Source organism: Stegostoma tigrinum, chromosome 22, assembly GCF_030684315.1.
Source record: "Stegostoma tigrinum isolate sSteTig4 chromosome 22, sSteTig4.hap1, whole genome shotgun sequence".
Taxonomy (NCBI): Eukaryota; Metazoa; Chordata; class Chondrichthyes; order Orectolobiformes; family Stegostomatidae; genus Stegostoma; species Stegostoma tigrinum.
In genome coordinates, this window is record NC_081375.1 from 16,406,241 (window position 1) to 16,427,080 (window position 20,840).

The 20,840-nt window shown below is 42.8% G+C and overlaps 1 protein-coding gene across 5 annotated transcripts in view; it reads right to left on the bottom strand.

Moving 5' to 3' along the window:
* cyth1b (cytohesin 1b) overlaps positions 1 to 20,840 on the bottom strand; it is a 227,477-nt gene that overhangs the window by 55,065 nt on the left and 151,572 nt on the right. For all 5 annotated transcript variants that reach the window (XM_048555045.2, XM_048555042.2, XM_048555044.2 and 2 more), the window contains exon 3: positions 6,525 to 6,589. In XM_048555045.2, the coding sequence (XP_048411002.1) occupies positions 6,525 to 6,589 (65 nt within the window). The remainder of the gene's footprint in view (positions 1 to 6,524; positions 6,590 to 20,840) is intronic.

A 20,840-nucleotide genomic window follows, 5' to 3' on the forward strand; every position in this document is an offset into this window, starting at 1 on the left:
AAACAGTTCCAGGGACAAAGGACTTCAGGTACATAGAGTGGAGAAAATTGGTTGTTCTCTACATTGGAGCCAAGCTATCCTTAAAGAAGTCAAGGCTGAGAAGAAATCTGACAGATGTAATAAAAATCATGAAGGATATGTACAGATCTGACAGGGAGCAACTGCTCTCGTTGACAGAAGGACAATAGAGGGCACTAATTTAAGTGAGTGGCACAAGGGTAACAACATCATCCATCATTCCACACAGCATGAGCACTTACTGACACTTTCCCCACAACCTGTACTGACCTGTTGGCATTTTATGCCAATAAACAAGTCATCCTCTTAGCTGCCCTCCTTTAGTTTGTTCTACCACGACTGTCTCTGGCTATGTATCCTGATCCAACACACAGAACATGTGATTTCACCAAAGGCTGAACATGGTCCTCAACGAGCTGTTTAGTTAACTTTAAGCCACATATCAGTGGTATCCACCCACTTTCATCACATCACCAGCAATGGGAAATTGGCAAATTGACCATGTGGGTAGGTCCCAAGGGAATCTAAATATCCTATCAGCTAAGTCCATTTCTCATCCACTAATGTTGCCTGACCTGCTGAATATTTGCTGAATTTTCAGCTTTTAATGCATTGTTAAATGCATCTCAAAATTGACTTTCAGTAATTATCAATATCACCAGTTGCTTACAGTCCAAATGAAATTAGAGACGGCACTAAGGGAGTCCCAGTCAATACTGGGGAAGTAAAATCATCCACTACAACGGCCCTGATGTTTTTGTGATCTGCTTACATATCTGTTCCTCTAATTCCTGTGGTTATTGGGAGGCCTACAGTATAATCCCATTACAGAGATCGCACCGTTCTTATTCCTAAATTCTACCCATAATGCCTCACTGGATGAGCCCTCAAAGATGTCCTTCTTAGTACAGCTGTGACATTCCCCTTAATCAGTAATACAACTCCTTTTACCCGTTTTCCATCTCTCTCTATTGCCTCTGAAACATCAAAACTCCAGAACATTGAGCTGCCAGTCCTGCCCTTCTCTCAACCAAATTTTGGATTATAACCTGATGTTGACAGACTTTTGGCTCTGTCCACCTCAGTCCAACACCGACATCTCCACATCATGTACCACATCGTAGTTCCACATACCAAGTCAGGCTCTAACGTCAACTTACTTAACTGTTTCCTATTACGCTGGGTTGACTTAACCTCTACTTTCTCCTCATTCGTCCCATGTGATTCCAATCTGCTCTGGTTCCCATCCCCCTATCACATTAAATGAAACCCTCCTGAATAGCACTAGCAAACCGCCCTGCAAAGATATTGAAGCCCCTGTAGTTTAGAGACAACCTGTCCCTCCAGCCCTGGAAGAAATCCCAATCATCCATATATCTGAAAACCTCCCTCTTAGCCATTTAGACATGTATTCAACTGTATTATCCTCCCATTTCTGTTCTCACCAGCATGTCGCACAGGGAGTAATTCAAAGATCACATCCCTAGTGGTCTTGTTTACAACTTCTTAAATTCACTTTGAAGGACCTTATCTCTCTTTCTGCCCAATATGACCATGTCCTCTGACTGCTCACTGTCGTCTTTGAGAATACTGTGTGCCCAATCAGAGATATCATTGACCCAGGCATCAGAGAGGCACCACACCGTCCTGGAATCTCACTTGCATCCACAGATACATCTAAATGCACCCTGACAATACAGTACCCTCTCAATACCACTCGCCTACACTTCAACCCTCCCTGCCGTACAGCAGTGTCAGTCATGGTGCCATTGGCTTGGCTGCTGCTGCTATTCCTTGAGAGGCCATTCCTCCCAACGATATCCAAAACATCATATCTGTTTGAGAGCCAGAGGGGACTCCTGTACTGCCTGCCTGCCTGCCCCTCTTGGCATTCACCCATCTATCTGACTGAACCTTTGGTGCAATCACATCCCTCAAGATTGTTTCTTTAAAACTTTCTGTCTGCTGTATGCTCCCCGAAGAGTCCAAATGCCACTCCAATTGATCCATACAGTCTGAGAGGAACTGCAGGTAGACACACTTTCTACAAACATATTTCTTAGGCACATTTAACTGCTCCCTGGAGCAGGAGCAGCATGCCACTCCATTATCATTACTACTCCTCTACTAACTTCTGGATTAAAAGCAAAGGAAAAACCTGATCTTAATGCTGTTCACCTCATCAGCAACACCCAACATTCATTAAAGCAAAATGCATAATTCAAAGCACAATGTTGAGGAAGTATTAATATTATTTTGGGGTAAGGATTTAAAGGAACATTAACATCATTTCAAAACTACACGAAAATTTAAACATTCATCATGTTACAAATTCAAAATCTGACTAATGGATGCAGGGCTACTGGATGCTAGGACACAAGGAATACATTAAACCTATTGAGGGCATTAATGAAATTTGTAACATTTGTAAAATGTCCAGAAGAACTACATCATAACTAATGTTAATTAGTGAAAATTTTAATGAAGCTGTAGCAATAGTCCTTAAGATATAGGATCAAGAAAAACACATTTTTCTTTTTCATTTTTTGGACATTGCACCTCAATTTAGTCTCTCTGTGGTAATTTATAATTGAGACAAAAAAGTAACTACAACTAAGACGATAGAAAGATAGGTAGGAAGAGGGCTTGGAACATTAAGTTCACAAAGCACAATCAGGAAGAATTTGCCAATGGGGAATTTAGAAGTATGTTGACAATCTGAGTATCAAGAGTTCACAAACAGTGGCAGAAATTTCTTTTAATAATAGGAATTGAGAGAGAAATCACACTGTGATTTATAACATGTTCTAAAAACTTCCAGTTGATCAACCAAATTGCAAATTGACAAATGCTTTAATGTGGCTAGGACAAGACATGAAAAAATCTGCTTCTGGGCAGATGGGACCACTGCCACTATCAATTAGTTTATGACAGAAACCCCAAATACCCTATAGAAGATCAATTTTGGAAGGGATTACAATTAGTTCAATTTTCGCAGAATGTATAACTGGGCAGAAAAGCATTTATTCAGGCAGACTGTTCAGAAAAGATCAGGGGAGCATTACGTTATCATAACATACTGTCAGAGAAGCATTTTAATCCTGAAGATATGGCATTGTTCAACTGTGAAGGGCAAAAAAGATTCAAGCTGTCTTGAAAAAGTTATTATTTTGGCACTGAAGTCTTGGAACATAGTATCCAAACTGTTAGAATGCATTCTGCAAATCTTACTGGTACTTATTAGAGAAAGTAACTACAGATAAAGGTGTTAGAAAGATGGATAAGGAGTAAGGTTGGGAGCATTGGCTAAGTTTCTGGTAGACAATTGAGAATAATTTGTCCATGAGGAATTTAAAATTATGTATGAGAATCTAAATATTGGAGAAATACAGAGTGTGGCAGAAGTTCCTTTTAATAGTGGAGTTTGAGGGAGAATGTTAGGTTTATGATTGAAAGGAAGTGAATGTGAAAAACTAAGAAATGTAGTGTAAGACAGTGAGCCTAATGCTGATCTTAAATCAAAGAAAAGGTAAAAATTCCTGAAAGGAAGTCAGATGGTGGGAGGGGCAGCTCATGTAGTGGTACTCCAGACAGTGACAAGGCATTGTTAACCAAGAATAAGAACAGGTGATAAGCACCACAAGAGGCAGGAGCTAGTTGGTAAGTTGGTAAAGAGCTTGATAGTTGGAAATAACTTGGTGCATACACAGAAGTACCAAATAAAGGACGACCAGTGTTGTTCAACTGGGATATAACTGGAGAAATTACTTCCTAAAGATTCATATAAAGCTAAGGTCAGACCTGCAACTTGAAGATTTAAGAAACAGCCGGGTGACCACAATGTGTGAACAGACTCCACAACAGTTGGAAAAGCAAGTTGAAGATTTTCTTTGCAATTTCAGATTTACATTACCATGAAAGCATTACTAATGATGTCAAAGCAGCATTTTTGCAAGACCAACAATTTCAAGAAGCATTTTTAAAGCCTTCAGTAGAAGCTTGATACATAGAAGAAAAATTATGGACATTGAACAGTACATTTATTGTTATATGATGCATTTGGAGTGTATTATTTTTCTGTCAGATCTGTCCTACTAAAAACTGGTTGTATTCAACTCGGAGCAAATCCAGCAAGGTTTTTGTTAACTATGAAGTAAAACTAGAATGCATTTGCATTATGCAAGTAGATGATTTACTGAGGAGAGGGTCTGAGGCATTTGAAAAACTACCAACAGATAAAACTATAAAGAAATTCAAAGTTGGAAATCAAGCTCCAGAAGCTTTTAAGCACACAGGATTGGATATTGGAAATTGGTTGAGTGGCAGGTGACAGAAAGTAGCGGTAACGGGTAGGAATTCAAATTAGCAGTACGTTATTATTGTTGTCCCACGGGATTTGTGTTAGGACCTCAATCATTCACATTATTTATAAGTAACTTGAATAATGGCACAGAAAGTCATATACCCACGACTGCTGATCATACAGTGTTAGGCCGAATGACAGCACAGATTAACAAAGGAGTATTGATAGATTACATGAATCGGCAAAATAGTGGCAGAGAGAATTCAAAGTAAGCAAAAGTATGAGGTGTATTCAGGGATATAGGCGAAAGGCTGGTACACAGAGTTAGGCCACAGACCAGCCATGATCTCACCGAATGATGGAACAGGTTCAGAGGATGAATAACCTACTCTAGTTCCTATGTTCCCATATTAAACAGACTAAGTTGCGAATTACCTGACACTTTTGGACGGAGAAAGTACAGTTCAGGGTAATTTATGAATGATATGAAGTTAAATGCAATAGGGCAACTAGGGATGGGCAAGAAATGCTAGCCAGCCAGCAATACCTATAACCCACAAAATTAATTTTACGAAATCTAAAGAAACTTGGAGTTCAGGTGCACGTCATTAGAATGTAATGAACTGGTACAGAAAATTATGAAGACAGACTATACAAATTAGGCCTGTTTTCTCTGGATTTTAGAAAATCAAAAGGTGACCAGCTTGAGGTCTTTAAGACGTCAACAGGGAAAGACAAGGTAGATAAATATAAACTATTTCCATTGGTTAGAGATTCTAGAACTAGGAGAAATAGGCTAAAAATAAGGCTTGATCATTCAGCACAGATGCTCGTAAACACTTCTAAACTCAAAGGGTGCTAGATGTTTGGAATTCTCTTCTACAAATGGCAATGGATGTAGGAGAGATAATGGGAACTGCAGATGCTGGAGAATCCAAGATAACAAAGTGTGAAGCTGGATGAACACAGCAGGCCAAGCAGCATCTCGGGAGCACAAAAGCTGACGTTTCAGGCCTAGACCCTTCATCAGAGAATTTGTTCAGTTTAAATTTGAGAGCGATAAATTTTTGTTAAGCAAATGCATTCAGGGATATAGGCCAAAGGCTGGTATATCAGCCACGATCTCACTGAATTATGGAACAGGTTCAGAGGATGAATGACCTACTCCAGTTCCGATGTTCCCATATTAAACAGGCTAAGTTGGCAATTACCCTGAAACAACAGTCTTACCTGGAGAATGTTCATAAGAGCCCAATTAGACAAGCTAGATCCACACAAAAATAAGTCTGTACAACCAAAGATGAAACAGATCAGTTGAGAAATTTGTTTGGACAAGTAAACTGGTTATGCACGCGCCAGAGAGGGGCTGCATATGCTGGGAAGCTGTAGCAGAATCTGAGAAAGTAAAGAAGCTCTTCCAAAGTTTACGGATCTTTCTTTGTGTTTTCTGATAGACCCAAGTCACTTTCAGCCCTGTAACTCTCATTGATCTAGAATGGACAATTGGCTGCTGCCTAACAGCAATCTCAGGCAACAGAAGAACAGGAGAGGTCAGGATTTTTTTTTTTTTTAAGAGCTGCTCCCATTTTGCTGCCATGGCTTAAATGAATTAACAAAAGAAATTAACACCAGAATTAAACATTTGTTCCATGATACTTGTCCATGGCATAATGATTACAGCATTGTGACCTAACACTTGCTTACACACAACTCATTTATATGTGTAAGCTTTTCTTAATGCTACACTTTCCACAATGTTTTGACAGTAGGTAGATGCAGTTTCAAAGAAATTGCAGGTCCATGTAACGTTTGAAATTTTTTTTTTACTGATGTGTCACATGTACCGAAATATAGTGAAAAGCTTTGCTTACGAATGATACAGGCAGATCCCAGCAAGCAAAGGTCAAAAAGATTTAGAGGCGTACAGGTTACATTATTGGAGGCTAGAGTCCATTCAACAGTCTGATAACAGCCAGAAAGAATTTGCCAGTTCCTGAATTTGCTTGTGCGTGTGTTCAGGATTATAAATTATAAATGTAACTAATTGGCTGTTGTAAACTGTACCTTCCAAACCCAGCGCACCACCGTCCCTCGTCCCCAAGTCTAGTCAAGACACGACTGAACAATGTTACATGGAGGTAATACCTTCACAAAGCATAAGAAGGTAACATGCATAAAATAAATGACAGAAATGAGTCCTTACCGCTCTTCAGTGGAACCCAGGTTTTCAATCTCATTCGTAACCTCTGCTATCTCATCTTTCAACCTCTGTAAAAGATCAATAAATTCCACATCACAAAAGATGAAACAAAATTATACTCTGACGAATATTCCAAAAACAAAACATGGAAACTGAGTCAAAAGTTTCTCTGTTCATTATCTGTATCAAAGTCATAAACGCATTTAGAATTTTATAATGAATGTATCTTCACTGATGTGTGGCAACCTGTGACTACTGTAAAAGAAGCTATAATTGACATTTAAGAGTTTACTCACATCACTACAGTGCTGCTACCTACGGCTTAAATTTCAATATAATCCAATGCATTACCCAGTTTTTGCTTTGTACCGATATTTGGTAATATTATAAGGCATCACAAAAATAAATGGTATGTGAATATTTAGTCCGAGATAGGTCATCCAGTTATTCCTCACATGTGCAATATTACACTTCCATTAAGATAAGGCCTCAAGACTGAGGAGCAAAAATAAGCCATTCAATACCTAGAGTCTGCCTCACTATTCAATCAGATCACCACAGATCGGAAAACTCTCAACTCCACTTCTCTGAGCTAGCAAGAACTGTAGATGCTGGAATCAGAGATGACAAACTGTGAAGGTGAAGGAACACAGCAGGCCAAGCAGGATCAGAACAGCAGAAAAGTTGATGCTTCGGGTCATGACCCTTCTCAGAAATGGGGAGGCGGAAGGGAGCTCAGAAATAAATAGAGAGAGGTGGGTTTGGGCTGGGGAAGGTGAGTGGGATGGTGATAGGTGACTGCAGGTCACGAGTGGTATGGATTGGTCAGTGAGGTGGCAGGAACGGATAGGTGAGAGCAAAGATGGACAGGTTGTGTCAAGTCAAGGAGGCAGGGACGAGAGGGATAGTTGGAAGTGGGAGGCTGGGATGGGGAGATTTTAAAGCTGGTGAATTCCATGTTTAGGCCATCGGGCTGTGGGCTCCTGAGCAGAATGAGGTGCAGCTCCTCCAGTTCACGGGTGGTGTCATTGTGACATTGGAGGCGGCCCAGGATGGACATGTCACTTAGGGAATGGGAGAGGGGAGTTAAAATGGTTCATAACTGGAAGGTGTTGTCTCGTGCAGAGCACAGATGCTATACAAAGCAAAGCAGTCTCCAAGCCTCCACTTGGGCTCATCAATATAGAGGAGGCACATTGGGAGCAGCAGATGCAGTAGACAGTCAGAGGCCATTTTGTAGAGCCTCTGCATTCTGTATGCAACAAACAACAACACCGTCCAGTTGCGAACCATCTTAACTCCCCCTCCCACTCTCACTGCCTGGGTGACATTTCCATCCTGGGCCTCCTCCAGTGTCACAATGACACCATCTGCAAATTGAAGGAGCAGCACCTCATAATCTGCCTTGGGAGCCTACGCATGGCCTAAACATGGGATGAGGCCAGGGGTGGGGAGATTTTAAAGCTGGTGAATTCTATATCCAATCTTCCATCTCATCCCCACCTCCTTGACTTGACACAACCTGTCCATCTTCTCTCTCTCACTTATCCGCCCCTCCCACTTCACTGACCAATCCAAACCACTTCCTACCTGCATTCACAAATCACCATCCCACCTACTGTCTCCAGCCCCACCCCTTCTCTCTCTATCTATTTTGGAGCTCCCTTCCCCGCTCCACATTTCTGAAGGGTTCCAATCCAAAATGTCAACTTTCCTGTTCCTCTGATGCTGCCTGCCTGCAGTGTTCATCCAGCTCCACATTGTGTTAACTCCACTTCTGTGCCTTTTCCCATGACCCTCAATTGATTAAAGGTTTATCCATCTCAGCCTTGAGTATAAAACCATAAGATATAGGAGTATTAGGAGACTATTCACTTTCTAAGGACTGGAAAATCATGTGGCAACACACTGCAATACAAAGCAAGAGTTCTCTGATTGAGTCCCGTGGCCTTACTGGGCAGGATGAAATATATCCTGAATTCAAAGGTGTGCAAGGTCTGTTTGGGGATTGACTAAGTTACTGAACTTAAGAAAATATTCTGTGTAAAACCTAAGCTAAAGGACAGACTCTCTAGTTGATTCACTGAACTATATGCCATCAACCTTTGTCAACCAAAATGAAAACATTCATTCAAACACTGTGTTGCAATTTCAAGTCTACCAAACTTGCACGACAAACTCCAATGAAACTGTAAAAGCAAAGCTTAAACAAATATACGCAAACACAAATCAGAATACAAAGTAATTCAGGCACGTAAGTACATTTTAATGGGTGTGTACAAGCTAACCGACTTTCCATGATTTCTGAGGCAACGTGGTACTCTGACAATTCTCTCAAAGCTATGAGCAATCTTGGCAGTTTATTTCTAATTCAGCTTCATGATATATTTCTAGAATCTCATCAAATTCACAATGAAATCCAGCTTTAAACATACATTCCTGCTTAATAAGGAACAACCTTGGTTCTGATGATAAAAAAGAAATTGTGATTTTTTTTCCCCCTACAACATGACTTTTGCCAAGAGTTACTTTTGCACTCTGAAAGATGTTAGTCCAGGTCCCTGTAGTTTAATTGAGATTGTTTCAATTTAATTTCAGTGGTTAACATTGCTGTCTCACAGCGCCAGGGACTGGGGCTCAATTCCAGCCTCGGGCGACTGTCTGTGTGGTGTTTACACGTTCTCCCCATGTCTGCGTGGGTTTCCTCCAGGTGCTCCGGTTTCCTCCCACTGTCTAAAGATGTGCAGCTTAGGTGGATTGGCCATGCTTGATCATACGGTAGGGGGTGGGTCTAGGTGGGATGTTCTTCAGAGAGTGGGTGTGGAATGGCCTGCTTCCATGCTGTAGGGATTCTTTGATCATTTAAAGGTGACCTAATAACACGGAGATATTCTCCTCAGTTTCCACTCCCTCGTATGTCCATTCACTTACATTTGATACTTCCATGCTCATTCTCAGAATTGTTGACTTTGCCCAGAATTGTTAGTTTCTTCTGGGTTTTTGGTGTGTTCACTTTTTGTACAACTTTCTGTTTCAGAGACTTTCCCTGTTTACTTGGTTTAATCTGTTTTGCAGACACTTCTAAAATTTCCCACGCTTCCAAAGTTGCGCTCCCTATATTGGCAATCATCCCACTTGGGCGGTTTATGCATGTGACATTCCGGACACTTAGTTTTTAAACTTTGTTTATGGGCAGTGGGCATTACTGGCGAGGCCAGCATTTAATATCCATTCCTAATTACTTGGTTTGCTGCCCTCTAAACAACAGAAGTTTTGACTGTAGGTACACCAGAGTCCTCTCAATCAGAGATTTCCAGGATTTTGAACTGACATAGCAAAGAAGCAAAAATATAGATCCAAGTCAGGATGATTTCTGGTTAGAAGGGGAACTTATTCCGATGCATCTACTACCCTTGTTCTTCCCAGTGAAAGAAATCATAGGCTTGGAAGCTTCTGGCATGAGAATATTGGCAAGTTACTGTAGTCCATCTTCTGGATGGTACACACTGCTTGCCAGTATGTGTTGGTGGTAAAGGGATTGTATGTTGAAGCTGGTGGCTGTGATGCCAATCTAGCAGACTGCTTTGTCCTGAATAGTGTCAAACCTCTTGAGTTTTGTTGGAGCTGCACTCAACCAAAAAGGTGGAAAATATTCCACAAATGCCTGCCCTTTGCCTTGTAGACAGTGGACAGTAAGAGGCAAATTACTTACCACAGAATCCCCCGCTCTTGAACAGTTCTTGCAGTCATAGTTTATATCTGACAGCCCGGATGTTAATAGCAGGGTTTTCAGTGATAATAATGCCATTGAACATCAGGGGATGATGGTTTGATTATCTCTTGTTGAAGATGGGCATTGCTTATCATTTATGTAGCATAAATGTTCCTTGCATCATATCATCCCGGGCGTGGATGTTCTCCAGCACTTGCTGCATTTAAACATGAAGTGTTTCAATAGCTGAGGTGTCACAAATGGTATTGAACGTTGTGAAAATAGCAGCAAACATCCCCATTTCTGACACCATGATGGAGGAATGGTCATTGATGAAGCAGCAGAAGATGGTTGAGCCTAGACAGACCCCTGAAGAACTCCCTTGCTCAGATGATTGACCTCCACCAAGAAGTCTACTTGACTTCCCCTCCCTGATGAGTCACGGTGTCTGTGGCTCAGTCTCCAGATCAATGGAATGGAGCCACACGTACTACAGGCATGCTTGTCCTGGATCACGCCAACATTTATACGTTCCACGTCCTATAATCACAATACATCACATACACTACCATCCTTATTTTGTCTAATTAAGTAATTAGTGTATTATTTAGTTACTGAATTGAATATTACTTTTCACTACCAGGTACTGCATTAATTTAAGCCTCAGTGGTCCAATAAGCCCTGCCAATTAGAATTAGGATACATAACCGAGTCACCAGTAATTTATTTTCACTTTGTTACTATCGATAACTAAAAGGTAGCTACTAAAGGTTTATTTTGAAAACTGTTTTTCTAAATTCCAACACAGTGCACACAATCCTTGATCGTTGTTACTTGCCAAGCAAATAGATTACGCTTCCTGTGATGGTACATTTTAAAATTCTTTTCTCAAATTCTGCATGTGCAAATTGGAAGATGCAGTTTCTTCACAGGTCCACCTCTCTCTTAGGTAAGTGGTTAGGTCCCAAAGCAAGGCACTTTATCTATCCACTTCTGAGTGAAAGTTCCAAAGCTTCTTCCAATTCCTGAAGTGGTTTCTAAATGACTTTGCAACCAAAGTAGTACTTTCAAAACATGGGAAGGGAGGGAATAGCAGTGGGGGAACAGCAATCGTAAATTTGTTTCTCTAACAGCAATGAATTAGTGACCAAATAGTATGCCTGAGTAACATCAGCAGAGGCATCGTTGCTAGCATACCAGTAAAACCAGTGTGACCCCACACCCGCGCACCAAACCATCATCTCAAACACCATTCATGACCTCATCACCTCAGGGGACCTCCCACCCACACCCTCCAAACTCATCGTTCCCCAACCCCGCACGGCCCGTTTCTATCTCCTGCCCAAAATCCACAAACCTGCCTGCCCTGGTCGACCCATCGTCTCAGCCTGTTCCTGCCCCACTGAACTCATCTCCACCTATCTGGACTCCATTTTCTCCCCTTTGGTCCAGGAACTCCCTACCTACGTCCGTGACACCAACGACGCCCTCCACCTCCTCCAGGACTTCCAATTCCCTGGCCCCCAACACCTCATTTTCACCATGGACGTCCAGACGCTATACACCTGCATTCCGCATACAGATGGCCTCAAGGCCCTCCGCTTCTTCCTGTCCGGCAGGCCCGACCAGTCCCCCTCCACCGACACCCTCATCCGCCTAGCCGAACTCGTCCACACCCTCAACAACTTCTCTTTCGATTCCTCCCACTTCCTACAGACTAAGGGGTGGCCATGGGCACCCGCATGGGCCCCAGCTATGCCTGCCTCTTTGTAGGTTACGTGGAACAGTCCCTCTTCCTCACCTACTCAGGCCCCAAACCCCACCTCTTCCTCCGTTACATTGATGACTGTATCGGCGCCGCCGCTTGCTCCCCAGAGGAGCTCGAACAGTTCATCCACTTCACCAACACCTTCCACCCCAACCTTCAGTTCACCTGGGCCATCTCCAGCACATCCCTCACCTTCCTGGATCTCTCTGTCTCCATCTCAGGCAACCAGCTTGTAACTGATGTCCATTTCAAGCCCACCAACTCCCACAGCTACCTAGAATACACCTCCTCCCACCCACCCTCCTGCAAAAATTCCATCCCCTATTCCCAATTCCTCCGCCTCCGCCGCATCTGCTCCCACGATGAGGCATTCCACTCCCGCACGTCCCAGATGTCCAAGTTCTTTAAGGACCGCAACTTTCCCCCCCACAGTGGTCGAGAATGCCCTTGACCGCGTCTCCCGCATTTCCCGCAACACATCCCTCACACCCCGCCCCCGCCACAACTGCCCAAAGAGGATCCCCCTCATTCTCACACACCACCCCACCAACCTCCGGATACAACGCATCAGCCTCCGACACTTCCGCCATCTACAATCCGACCCCACCACCCAAGACATTTTTCCATCCCCACCCTTGTCTGCATTCCGGAGAGACCACTCCCTCCGTGACTCCCTCGTTCGCTCCACACTGCACTCCAACCCCACCACACCCGGCACCTTCCCCTGCAACCGCAGGAAATGCTACACTTGCCCCCACACCTCCTCCCTCACCCCTATCCCAGGCCCTAAGATGACTTTCCATATTAAGCAGAGATTCAGCTGCACATCTGCCAATGTGGTATACTGTATCCACTGTACCCAGTGTGGCTTCCTCTACATTGGGGAAACCAAGCGGAGGCTTGGGGACGCTTTGCAGAACACCTCCACTCGGTTCGCAATAAACAACTGCGCCTCCCAGTCGCAAACCATTTCCACTCCCCCTCCCATTCTATAGATGACATGTCCATCATGGGCCTCCTGCAGTGCCACAATGATGCCACCCGAAGGTTGCAGGAACAGCAACTCATATTCCGCTTGGGAACCCTGCAGCCCAATGGTATCAATGTGGACTTCACCAGCTTCAAAATCTCCCCTTCCCCCACCGCATCCCAAAACCAGCCCAGCTCTTCCCCTCCACCCATTGCATCCCAAAACCAGTCCAACCTGTCTCTGCCTCCCTAACCTGTTCTTCCTCTCACCCATCCCTTCCTCCCACCCCAAGCCGCACCTCCATCTCCGACCTACTAACCTCATCCCACCTCCTTGACCTGTCCGTCTTCCCTGGACTGACCTATCCCCTCCCTACCACCCCACCTATACTCTCCTCTCCACCTATCTTCTTTTCTCCCCATCTTCGATCCGCCTCCCCCTCTCTCCCTATTTATTCCACAACCCTCACCCCATCCCCCTCTCTGATGAAGGGTCTCGGCCCAAAACGTCAGCTTTTGTGCTCCTGAGATGCTGCTGGGCCTGCTGTGTTCATCCAGCCTCACATTTCATTATCTTGGATTCTCCAGCATCTGCAGTTCCCATTATCACTCATACCAGTAAAACTTCCCTCTTTGCTCTGAATAATCACATGGGATCTGTCATACTTATGTGAGAGATTGATATGATCCTTTCATCTGAAAGACCAGGCTTCAAACAGTGCAGTACTACACTAACACAGTGTTTTCCAAAAATTGCTGGAACGCCTCAGTAAAACTGTGAGGGTTGGTTTGGGGGTGGGCTGCGAGAGCAGGAGTCTGTTAAGGGATAATAGTTGCAGTAAATTAGTTGAAACTCCATAGCAACCATTGCGGTTTCCAAGTTTTGAGATCCCAAAATTTCAGCTCACAATGTGTCTGACCTTCACTATGAGAACGCTTGCTCAAGGTATCTGAGGGATTTTGGTCATGTACGTAGAATGTGACACAATCACGTGGCATTCCAACACACAGGCACATATGCTCCCACTGAGAGAAGACTGGTACCTAAAAATACTGAAGAAGTCACAGCCAATGAAATAAACAACCTACTTTCATATTCAACACAACTTACAATGAGTAGGTGCTGTGTTTACCCAAAGACTGATCACTGGATTTGCATGCTTATTTGTACTTATTAAAATGCAACTCTCCAGCAACATTTTAAAAAAAGCCTTAAAATCAGCTGATTCAAAAACAAAGGAGATATTCCAAGAGAATGCCAATTGGTTGGTGAGTCCACTTTGTGATTTCACTAAATAAGTACATTTTACATTTTGTGACATAATCTGTGTTAGCAGAAGTGTACCATTTGTTTACTTTAATGTAATCACAATGTGACTCCTCGGGGCTCCAACTGAATGTGTATTTATCATCAGATCTAAGTTGATGCGGGAAAATATCTTTTAAATTAAAAGCACACACCATTTAATATAATTTGTGATGCCTTGAGTTGCACTAAAAAATTTCACTCATAGCAACACATTATGTTACACCATGTGATGCACCATAGATAAAACATAGATCAGTATAATTTCTAAAGATACTATTTTCTGATGGTGGTCAGGAACTGCTTGGTAAGGTAGCCTCTAGGTGACATATATTTGCAAATACCATCTCGGATATTGCAGTCCATTAGCATTTTGACACCATTCTCTGTCTCATTATGTACCATGCCCTAAGAGGGTACTGGCAACCATGGACTTTCATTGCATCATTTTGGTCCATAATTATGCTCCATGAGGTACTACAGTGATTTGTACTTGCAATCTTCAGTATAGTTGATAATGAAACTCTTCCATTGCTACTGCCTGCCATCAGATAGACGAGGTGGACTTATTGACTGATAACCAACATGTTTTGGCACATTATAAATGCATCTTTCATGGTCCTCAAGTGGCACTTGAACCTGGAGCCTCTGGCGCGGAGGTACGGATGGTACATTTACACCACGTGATCTGTGACACTTTCCGAATTCACATTAAAGGGGGAAACATGAATGAATACTGCAACTTTGTGCTTTTGCTTGAAAACTGAGTGTCATCAAATATATATTCTCCTACAAAAAAAAAGTGCTGATGTGATTCCTAGTGTCAATACAGTGTGGAGCCGGAGGAACACACAGGTCAGGCAGCATCAGAGGAACTGAAAAGTCAACATTTTGGATCAGGAACCTTTATCAGGACTGGGGAGGGGGAAGGAAGCTCAGATATAAATAGAGGGTGTGGGGCAGGGCTGGGCGAAGGCAGGTGTGGGGTTGTGGTGATTGGTCAATGGGAAGGGTGGCACAGACAGGTAAGGAGGAAGTTAGGCAGGTTGTATCAAGTCAAGGAGGGGGGAAACACAGGGAGGGCTGGACATAGGATGATACCAGCAGTGGGTAGATTTTGAAGCAAGTGAATTCTACGTTGAGGCCATTGGGCTGTAAGCTCCCAAGGTGGAATATAAGGTGTTGTTCCTCCAATTTTCGTGTGGCTTTATTGTGACATCGGAGGATGCCCAGATGGACATGTCACTAAGGGACTAGGAAGGGGAGTTGAAATGGCTGGCAACCAGATGGTGATGTGATCGGAGCGTACACAGCGCAGATGCTCTGTGAATCAGTCAGCGAGTCTGCGCTTGGTCTCTCTGGTGTGGTCTCCTCTACATCAGGAGCATCGGATTCAGTAGACCAGGTTGGAAGAAATACTGGTGAATTTCTGTCAGAATGATTGTTTTGGGCCTTGGATAGAGGTGAGAGAGGAGATGTAGAGGCAAGTGGAGCACTTTCTGCAGTTGCACAGAATCGTGGCAGCAAATGGTGGAGTTAGTGGGGTGTGTGGAGTGGACAAGCAAGTCGCAGAGACAGTAGTTCGTACGGAAAGCATATAGAGGGGAGGGAAATATCTCTTTGCTGGTGGGGCCTGTTTGCAGTTGGTGAAGTAGCAGAGGATGATGCATTAGATTCAGAGTGTGTTGGGGTAGTATGTGAGGACCACGGGGTCTCTATCCTTCTGTCAGGGGAGGGGGGGGGAAATGGGGTTTGAGGGAAGAAGTGTGGGAAATGTGGGAGATGCAGTTGAGGGCATTATGAATCACAGGAGAGAGGAAATTACTGTCTTTGAAGTAGGATGACATCTGGGATATTCTGAAGTGCAATGCTTCATCTTGGGAGCAGATGCGGCGGAGGCGGAGGAACTGGGAGAAAGAGATTGCATTTTCGCAAGAGGGTGGGTAAGAGGAGGTGTAGTCAAGGTAGCTGTGGGAGTCAGTGGGTTTGAAATCTATGTTGGTGTTGAGGCAGTTGCCGGAGATGGAGACAGAGGGGTCCAGGATGGGGAGGGAAGTGTCAGAGATGGTCCAGGCACATTTGAAATCGAGGTGAAAGGTGTTGGTGAAGTGGATGTACTGTCTGAGCTCCTCATGGGAGCACGAGGCAGCACCAATACATTCATCAATGTAGTGGAAGAAGTGGTGAGGGATGGTGCCAGTGTAACTGCGGAAGAGGGACTGTTCCACATACCCTACAAAAAGGCAGGCAAAGCTCGGACCCATGTGGGTGTTCATAGTCACCCATTTAGTTTGTAGGAAGTGGGAGGAGTTAAAGGAAAACTTGTTGAAGGTGAGGACAACTTCCAACAAGCAGATGAATGTGTCGGTTAAGGGGAATTGGTTAGGCCTGTCGGAGAGAAGAAACAGAGAGCTTTTCGGCCCCCCTCATGGGGAATACAGATGTACAGAGACAGAGAATGTCCACAGTGAAGATGAAGTGTTAGGGGCCAGGAAATTGGAAGCCTTGGAAAAGGTGGAGGATATGGGTAGTGTCTTGAAGGTAGGTGGGGAGCTCCTGGACTGAGGGAATAAAATGGGGTCGAGGCAGGAGCAGGCAGAGACAATGGGTTGACCAGGGCAGTCAGGTTTGTGGATTTTGGGTAGGAAACAGAAACAAGCAGTGTGGGGTTCAGGAACTATCAAGTTGGTGGCTGTAGATGAGAGATCTCCCAAAGCGATGAGGTTATTGATGGTCTGGGAGATGATGGTTTGATGATTGGGGTGGGGTCATTGGCAAGGGAATGGGAGGAGGAAGTGTCAGAAAATCTGTCCATCTTTCTCCTTACTTATGCTACTTCCCTAATCTACTAACAAAACAAGGATGCAAATCAATGCAAAAAGGTACATATTGCAGCTTGAAGGAAGCAACATAAACATTGCTTAGAAAAACACATCTGCAGTTCAGAAGCTGCCACTAACCTTTCCTAAGTCACTTCCCATCTGATATCCCAAACCTACCAGTTCAGTAAAGAAAAGGAGACCACGTCCCAGAGCCTGCTCCAGATCTCCCAAACAGGACAACATTGTGAAAAGGTGGTGGGTGCTAAACTACTGCAGCAATCACATCCAAAGTATCTTTCAGCAACACAGCCATCCAATCAGAGATCATCAAAATAAATGATTGGGATACTATGTATTTACTTGAATCTGATTCAGGAGAAACCTAAATAAATAAGCATGGGGACCAGCACAACTCAAAGCAGTCTTCAGCACTGCTGAATAACAACTTCCCATCTCGGCCCGGCACAAATCAGCCTGGCAAGGAAGCAAGAGATTAGACTGCCAATCCTGATGCCATGTATTCCTCAAGTTTCCTCGCACTCAACCTCCCATTGACATGCTTCACCATCAAACACACATTTTATCTCCATTTTGAATTTTTGTTGTAACTCATAAGCATTTAGCTCAATTTTAATTCTAAATTTGTCTTCAATGAAATCAAACTTCATCAACTGTCATGGTGGATTTGAACTAGTGTCTCTAGAACATTACTTTGGGATTCTGGATTACTACGCTAATGACATTACCACTATGTCAGCATTTGCAAACATATATTAATATATGCACACACATATACAACTGGCATTACATGCATATTGTACGTATGTGTTAGAATTTTCTGATATTTCTAAAGGAAGTAAATACCTTTTTTAAATGCATACTTTAAAAGAAAGATAAAATAATTAAAAACAAATTGACTGTGCAACTTGACAGGTTTATTATTTCAGCTATCAAAAAGTACATACATTTTTAATTGATTTTTTATAATGCGATGCACTATCACTTGCCACATTTATAGTAATTTCCCCCTTTATAAGCTTTCTGCACTGTATTTCATTCCTTAACAAGAAGGGAAAGACAATGCCCACTTTGAACAACTGTACAGAGACATGCAACAGGATTTGGATTGCTGTCTCTTCCTTTGCTCATCACTTTCTCTAAGTTTAGCCTGCAACAAGTATCAACTTGAAGGGAACAGCAAGCAGCAGTACAAATCTTACAGATTTGAGCAATAGTGTATTCACTTCCCAATATGGAACAGTGTAAGGTGCATTCACGAATAGCATTTAATTTAAATCAATTACTACTCTTGTTGTCTTTCAACTCTTTTTTTTCCAGTCTGATGGAAGTAGCACAAGCTCTTTCAGGGATTTGCTCAACAACTCTTCTTGACCTAATTTTGTCTGCTTCAATTTTCAGCCCCAGAAACTGCCACATTGCATCTACACTTCCCTCGGGCTTTACAAGACAGGTTTAAAACAAAACTGCACCGAGTTCAGCTGGAGGCAAACTAAGACCTCAGTCATTCTGCCCGCTCTAATTGCCCTGATTGTTGGCTTATCATAAGGCAGCTGAACTGGGTCCATCTGCCACATTCTATACAGCAGCCACATAGGCAGCAGTTACATTTTGAAAATTTCTTAATTCATATAGTGCTGCAAATGAAATATTATGCTTTACCACCTTTTTTTCCCCCCATTGAAAAATAGCCAAATTGCGAAGATTCAAAATCAGATAACCCAAAACTCCAGTTGTGACAGAGTCACTCATGCTGGCAGAATAGAAAATCTAATAGAAGGAATTTTGCAATAAATTGAAGTTTCGGACTGGTAACTCCAGATTAGCTGAATTTGTGCAAGCCAACCAGTCAGAATGGAATTAGGTCATCCGACGCACGAGTAAGCCATCATCTGACATTGAGGTCTCTCTGTGAAGCCTTGTGGCTATGCACACACCTGTGAAAGAGTTAAACAGGCTGCCAATAGATGACAAAGTGAAGTTGACGTTGCAAATGGAAGGAGAAACATTTTAAAAAGGCGTGAGGGTGGTTTGTGTGTTGAACGAACTTCCTGAGGAAGTGGTGGATGCAGGCACAGTTACATTTAAAAGACACTTACATAAGTACATGAATAAGAAACGTTTGGAGGGACATGGGTCAGGAGCGGGCAGGTGGGACGAGTATAGTTTGGGACTATGTTCAGCATGGACTGGTTGGACTGAAGGGTCTGTTTCTGTGCCATGTGACTCTATGACGACAGAAAACTGGTACGAACCAAAATATTTCATAATTCCACCATAAAGGTTTTCAACTTTCTAGAGCACAAAGTGAAAATATTAGATAATATTAGATATTCAATTCAGCAAAGTGGAGGATGTAAACGATTACCTATCCCAATTTTGAAGGAACTCTGCTAACATAGATCAAGGCAGCTCAAACAATGAACATTCCTATATAACAAAGCAAAGAACCTTAGATGCTAGAGATCTAAAGCAAAAACGAAATTGCTGGTGAAACTCAGCAGATCTGGCAGTCTTTGTGAGGGGAAAGCAGAGTTAACATTTTGAGTCCAGTGACTCTTCATCAGGACATTTCCATTTCTAGTCCAATCTTTCAGGAAAGGGAGTGACCCTGGCAAAGGAACTGAGCGACAAGGAATTCACCTGCAGTGATGGGTAGTTGGATTGATTCAAGGCAAGACACAGCATTGTTTTCTGGGCTAGATTGGTTTACCATAATTTATCAGTTCAATCGGATTTGGTATGCAGCGTCAGGTCACACAAAATCAGATTCAACGGCAATTTTTTTGACGTGAATAAGGGGGATCAAATTATATTGAAATGGGGAAAGAGGGAAAATGCCTAATTGGACTCAACTGGTGCACTCAACGGCCCAACTGGTCATCATCTGTGCTGTACTACTCTATGTTTAACTGACTGAAAAACAGATGTATGTTAAATGAGGAGGTGGTGGCACAGTGTCACTATACTAATAATTCAGAATTGCAGGCTAATGTTCTGAGGACTTGAGTTCAACCCCCGTCATGGCTGATGGTAAAATTTGAATTTGGTTAAAACGCTATTGTGATAATGATCATGCAGCAAGTGGAAAACCATGTAATCACTGTCACTAGTGTCTGTTAGTGAAGGAAATCTGCCAGCCTTACTTGGTCTCATTAACATGTGGCACCAGACCCACAAAACTGTGGGTTCACTCTTAATTGTTCTCTGAGCAATTAGGGATGGACAATAATTACTGGACGAGGAGGTGGCACCCACAGCCCATGAACAAATAAAAAGCCATTCAAATTTTGCAAAGATTTTTCCAAAGGTCGTGATTTGTCTGACCAACTTCACTTATCTGCACCATCACTAATGCTGAATTTCTAATGTCGTTTCTTATTGGTAGATGATCTTCAACTGATTTGATTTTCTGTGACAGCCTTCATAATGCATGATAAATTCTTGTAATGTTGTGAAGATTTTCACAGTGCCTTATGTGTCAGAGAACTTGTCAGTTCATTGTTTATAAAGAGGTTAAAATTTTAACTAAATATGATGCAGAGAGAAAATCTTCCCTCACGGCTAGCTTAAAAAAAGGCACTGAGCAAGATTTATACTAATTGTTATTCATTAATGATGGTTCTGAAGGTCAGCTTATGAAATGCACTGCTTAGAAAGATCGCAAATCAATTAAAAGCAGATGCATTCAAAGCTTTATTGATTTTCTTTGCTTGGTTCAGTA